The sequence below is a fragment of the Trachurus japonicus genome, chromosome 3, assembly GCF_045865225.1.
Source record: "Trachurus japonicus isolate A0001 chromosome 3, Traja_1.0".
In the NCBI taxonomy this organism is placed as follows: domain Eukaryota; kingdom Metazoa; phylum Chordata; class Actinopteri; order Carangiformes; family Carangidae; genus Trachurus; species Trachurus japonicus.
This window is the reverse complement of record NC_140909.1, coordinates 32,514,643-32,520,933: the sequence shown is the minus strand read 5'-3', so window position 1 is coordinate 32,520,933 and position 6,291 is coordinate 32,514,643. Positions and strand designations below refer to the sequence as shown.

The 6,291-nt window shown below is 39.4% G+C and overlaps 1 protein-coding gene across 7 annotated transcripts in view; it reads right to left on the bottom strand.

Annotated features, from left to right (window-relative positions):
* Positions 1-5,976: 5,976 nt before the first annotated feature.
* Positions 5,977-6,291, bottom strand: part of LOC146990229 (C-myc promoter-binding protein-like) — a 73,535-nt gene continuing 73,220 nt past the window's right edge. For all 7 annotated transcript variants that reach the window (XM_085770842.1, XM_085770805.1, XM_085770834.1 and 4 more), the window contains one exon: positions 5,977-6,257. In XM_085770842.1, the coding sequence (XP_085626968.1) occupies positions 6,121-6,257 (137 nt within the window). In that variant the 3' untranslated portion in view covers positions 5,977-6,120. The remainder of the gene's footprint in view (positions 6,258-6,291) is intronic.

Below are 6,291 nucleotides of genomic sequence, written 5' to 3'. Positions count from 1 at the left end.
CCTGTGAAATTTTCCTTCACCCTCTGGCTCATGATCAACATCATTATCAGGACATTGAAAAGGTTGTGAGTCTGTTCTGTTAGACAAACACGCAGTTGTTGAAATCAGTTTGATTGGTCGCTGGTAGCTAATATTCCCTATAAAATGTTTTAAAGGTTGTTTTTTTTTTTCTTCTTTGGAATTTTACATTTTTAATTCTCACGTACGGTGGCCCAAAGGGCTCAATTCATTGTAACTCAAGAAAATGCACGCAAAATATGAAACTTCAGAAAACAGCTTCATCAGTTTGACCACATGGCTACACTGCAGAAACTCAACATATTTCTGTTTTAGGGGACACAAAAAAGTGACAGACTGGCTAAAGACTATAATGCTAAGCTAACAGTACATATTACAGTAGTAGCCATAGATATACCTGACTAATGTCACACTGATACACTAAACAAATGATACACTAAACAAATTGTTGCAATAAACAAACTCGAGAAGCACTGATTGTAAGCAACGTCTCTGATGTAAGTTCCCCAGCCAGGTCCGTCACTTTTTTGTGTCCCCTGAAACTTGTGATTTTTGCAGCGGTCAAATTGATGAAGCTGTTTGCAGTGTGTTAAGCTCTCAGGGCCACCGTACAGTACTATATAATATAAAAATTTTTTTATTGAAATGTTATAACTTATTTTCGTCTCAGTCGCACAAATCTAAGCAACCGCATACAAACCAAGTATACACGGCAAATGTGATTAATGTGTTTTGTGCGTGTCTGTGCATGTGTGTGTGCGTGTGTATAAATTCCTTTTTTTTTTTTCTTTTTTTTTTTTTACCACCAAGTGACGTCTCAGATCACTGAGACATTTTCTTGATTTCACTGTAGCTGCATACATACAGTAAATGATAAAACAGGTTCACAAATGCAAACATACTCAGCACATCTCCACCGACCGTCTCAGCTGACCGTGTGCAGCTGTTGTTGGATTTTTCCTCCCTAATCTTGTGAGCATACAGCTTCTGGAGCGTCCCTGAGGCGACTGCAATAGATGAGTTAAACACACAGTGACGTCCACTCCCTCAGTGACAGGTCACGTTCACTGTGCAGTGAAATCAGAGGATGCAACCTCAGTTTTGTTTTGTTTTGTTCAATATTTTCTGAACTGGATCCCTGAAACTCTTGTTCTGTGTTCAACATTTCAATCTAGTGTTTGTTCATGTTCAGTGTGTTACAGAGAGTTTTTTGTGTGAAGCAGTATTTCGTCACGTTGACATAACTGTGGTGGAGAAGCAGTGATTTGTATGTGTCAGGTAAACAGGTGTCTCATCGTCAGCTGTTAGTGTCTCGTTAAATGCTCTTGTTGGATTGAAGTGGATGCAAACGTGTATTATTGATAGGAAACTGTCAATATTTCAGATTAAAATTCCTTGCTGCAATAAATTATTTTTTTAACAGTGACCTGGAGCCGTGTGCTGAAGAACAAGCGTGACTGTGACTGTGGTGGTGATTTACATCAGAGGACAAAGAGCTGCAGGGATGAAAAAATGGAGACAAACACAACTGCTCTTAGATCCTGTATTTGGTTTGAAAGTCACATCTTTAATCACACGGGTTGATTAGTCCGTCACTGTGTCTACAAAGAGACCATGACCTATTGATGTGGACTTCAATATCACAGGCACAGGTGGATTACTGAACCAGAAGGGCACCTGGCTCAGAGCCACTGTAGATATTTCTCATTTGAAATTTATAAACTGATATAAATCTTGTAGATGAGAAAAAAGATAATAAAGACACAAAACAACCTTAACACTTAGAAGAAGAAAAAGATGCCACCAGGCCAACAAATGAGAGAGGAACAAAATTAAAAACCTTAAATAAAGTAAACTGTGCAGGCAAAGCGCCTTCTACCCAGGGCCGTTGCTAGGAATTCTGGGCCCCCTGAAAGAATACTAAAGCGGGCACCTGCCCCCTGACTTTTCCACTTTTTTTTCTTAGACTACGTATGCGTTATGTTTTATTAACTTTGTTTTGATGCTAATGCAGCATTAGTATTAGTCAGGGTCTTATGCAGAATAATTCAGTCATTAAGATTAGACTACTGGGGTTTTTTGTGGGCCTTACTGGGTGCTGGGCCCCTGGAATTATCATGACCTTTCTCCCCTATACAATGGCCCTGCTTCTACCCGTCTGTGCCCAATTGCCCATCATTGTCTATGTATAATATGCATGCAGCAGGAAAAATGTAAAATATAATAATAATAATTTAACTATGACTAACTAGCATTTTACCAATTAGCTTAGTATCACCTGTTCTGTGAGGGCTGTACTACACTATTTTGTCTGTGTGTTTCAAGCCAAATGCAAACTTCAGCATGTTTACAGTACATGGATGTAGCGTTGGATGTTCACATTTACAAGATGGTGTATGAGGTCAATGGTAATGCTGCTACCACAACACAGTTAGCATGGCCATGTGCTGATGTCAGCATACTAACCATAGCATACTGGCTCTCAGTCAACATGAAGGCTCCTGTGGAGTTTGTGACCAAAAGTGAAGTTTCCATTTCTCACTAAAACACAGTGTGTATTCTTGATGTGAACACGTCTTATTTTGGATAAACAGTTTGAAAATAGTTTCAGTCTTCATTTGTTAACACCTTTGTTTTCAATCTTTAGCTCTTCTTTGGCAGCATTTCTAATCAATTGATTCAATCAACTGTTGACCATCAAAACAACTGCAGTAATTTGTTGGAAGCAAAAACAAAGGAATAAAAACCTTGCTTCAAAAAACAACAAGAAGCCACAAAAGAGAGTGTAAGTGATTTTATTTACAGTTAATCCGTCCTGTAGATCTGGTCGCTGTACAGAACCTTCACCACATCTAAAAGGACCTTAGCACGTGTGAATTATCTGTTATAAAATGTGATTTCTACAAAGGGCGAGTTAAAATTTACATGGCCCAGATTATGCAAAATCATTTTTCATGTGTACAACTTTTTTTTTCTTTTCTTTTTTTTAACACAACATAAATCCACAGATGAATGGCAGCTGCTCGGAGCTGCTGACATCGTAATCGATGTGTCCTCTCCTGTACCTGACGAACATTCACTTCCTCCGGGCAAAGTGCAGACTGCTGAGTTTTTTTCTTTCTTCCAGTATCGTTTCCTCCTCGGCCACGACTCACACATATGGTTGACATTCATGAGACCTTCACGAGCTAAGACTCGAGGTCCTCCTCCAACCACTGTGTCAGTCTATCAGTCGGTTTGATTTACGTACACACGAAAATAAAAGGAAACGTGTGGTGACAAGTTTTTATCCTGACAAAATCCAGTTCTATCCAGAATCTACTTGATCAGAGTTTTTTTCCCCCACCAAGTCTGTAAAACTTTAAATAAACCACAACAAATCTTTTTTTTTTTCTTTTAAAACTATGGAAATAAAACATAACGTTGGCTTTGAGATGCAGATGTACATACATGTGCAGATGTGAACAGAGACATTATGAACCCAAAACATTTCTCAACACATTTTCACATGTCAAATATGTAAACAAATTTTTAACATAAAAGTTATGATTTTCTCCCTGTCAGTCCATGATGTGGATGTGTGATTTTTGCTGTCCGAGACAAAAGTTGACAACTGTGAGAGAAATGTGTTAAAATCTTGGTCTGATGTCACAATCAGACAGACGTTTTTTATGATTATGTTGGTAAACTGACATGGGAACGTACAGTTAGTGTTAGATTTGCCTCAGAGTCAGTGGCTGTAACGTGTTGATAAGAGACAAACGTCAACAGAACGACTGTTACTGCATTATTAGTGTTTCCTGTGGCGCGAGAATCCCTTTATGGCCTGACTGTGACATGATGAGATAAAGCAGCTGTGTGACTTTAATACATTTACCTAAGGGTTAAAACTGTGGCGTCTCTGCTGCACAGTGTATCTGCAGATAGTTCCTTGTAAAAAATAACAAAACGAACAAACATCAAAATACGCAAAAATCTCAAAAACGCAACTACAAGATAAACAGTTTTTCAAACCACAGCTTCACAGGCGACAGGTGACTGCATCAACATTCAGATGTGAGACTGAAGAACTAGAGGCTGGTTTAAAAGTGTGTGTCGCAAAAGTATGAACACACACACACGCGAGTAGTAAGAACTCTTATCTAAGATATGAGGTTTCCCCTCTGCATTAAGAGGCCAAGGTGTTGTGCGTCTCAGTTCATCCAGATGTGGCAGGGGGAACAGCCGCTGCACTGGAACAAACAGCTTCAGCTGAACTGCTGCTAAACTGGAGCCCTGACCTGCTAACGTGCATGTTGCTGAACCTCCTCATCCTGTCTGATGTGTTGTTACGTCGTATCCTGTTTCAATTGCGAAAAAAGGTAAAATCTTGACTTGTAATTGCATGATAAACAGTAAAAGTAATAGGATGCAGCAATGAGCTTTAAGTGATCATTTGACTTTGATTTAAAACTCTGACTGGCTACATACAAGATGATTTTCAAATCTTAACCCATTTTTAAAAACATGGGAGAGCACAGACATGAGAGTTTAACATTATCGGCTTCCACACACACGCGTTGGAAAAATACGACCAGACCTCGTAACACCTGATTGGTGACACTTCTGGCTCTGCTTGCTGTCATTACATACAGTATTGACAGCATGTCACTGATGTGTAGTTGAGATGAGCAGTAAAATAATCATATTGACAAAACACACTTGAGGATTATTTGGACCAAATGTGGACCAAAACTCTCATCCTGTGAGTGGCCTGCCTTTAAAAACCCCATGATCATGTGTTCAGGACAGACCGTTCATACTGTAGTGACCTCATCAGGTGAAAGCGCAGACATCAATGTAAACTATGTCTTATGACCACAGGTGTGTGTGTGTGTTTGTTTGTCCCTTCAGCCCAACACTAATACTGACATTAGTTTTGTTTCCACTCGGCACAAACAAAAATATTGTTCATACGATGATGAAATATTCAACGTTTTTTTTTTTTTTAAAAGGTCTTGTAAAGAAACCTAAATTAACAAAAAGAAAGTTACATTAAAATGAAGTGAGAAGTTGAGCACTGTTGTAGTGGTTGGGGGGGGCAGCACAGAGAACATTTAACTTCAGATACTGGACAAACGTTAAAGCAGCTTCAAGAGTGGTTTCACATGTTTAAATTAGAGCTGCAACTAATGATCACGTTCATTATTGATTAATCTGATTACTTTTACTGTCTGGTATCAGAGCTCACTATGATATTCAGTATGGATGGTTTGTGTGACCAACAGTCCAAAAAGTATTTAATTTGTTCTTATGTAAGTAATTATTTGATTGGACAGTGAAGAGACACTAGGACATGCAATAAAGATCGTCTCGGCCAGGAATCGAACCATCAATCAATGTTTTGGAGCAGACTACACCCACATGGGATGTGCTCTAACCCCTAACTACCAAGTACCTCGATACTGTGTATTATTTTGGTCTGAATATTTATTGATATGATTAATCTGTTTCTGTGGACTGATCAATCATTACAGCTCTAATTTAAATGTTTGTTTTTTTATGCCCCAACTTAGTGGTTATTTACACACAGACACTATTTCCCTAGTGTGTCTTGTTTTCCAGGGGACCGCTGGGTGGTAAAGGTCCTGATTTAAATTGCGAGACGACAAACGCTCAGTGACGACAGGACACAATAAAACACTACAATAAATAAAGCCGACTCTGTATAAATAGACTTTCAAGTTAAAATATTGCTAATATTCGTCTTCATATACTGTACGACTATACAATATAAATGCTGCATTTAAAAAATCCTCTGTCGCTGTGTGTCGACAGCTTGAATTGTTTTCACAGGATTTCCATAGAAAGCAGGTGAGTGTCAGTCAACAACACTGAATGAAGTGGTGTTTATGTTTATGAAGGTGAGTGGTGTTTCCATCGTCACTTGGTTGAGATCGAGTCTGTAAAAGTTGTTTCTTTGTTCAGGCTACATGACGCTGACCACAGTCGACTGTACCTTGAAGAGTTTTCTCCAAACGTTTACCTAGTGCACATTCACAGTCTTCCAACAGGTTTCCTGAGCTCATCTTAAAGCCATGACATCGGTGTGAAGGTCAGTGTTTACAGGTAAGGCTCTCCGAACGTCCTGCGACACTCCATGACCCCCGTGCTGGGAGGACGGTCACAGTTGTGGGTCAGCTTCACCAGGCTCGGCACCAGCCGGTCGTACGCCAACTTGTACTCGCGATCAAAGGCGTCTGAGGGAAGAGAAGGATGCTTTTATTTATTTAG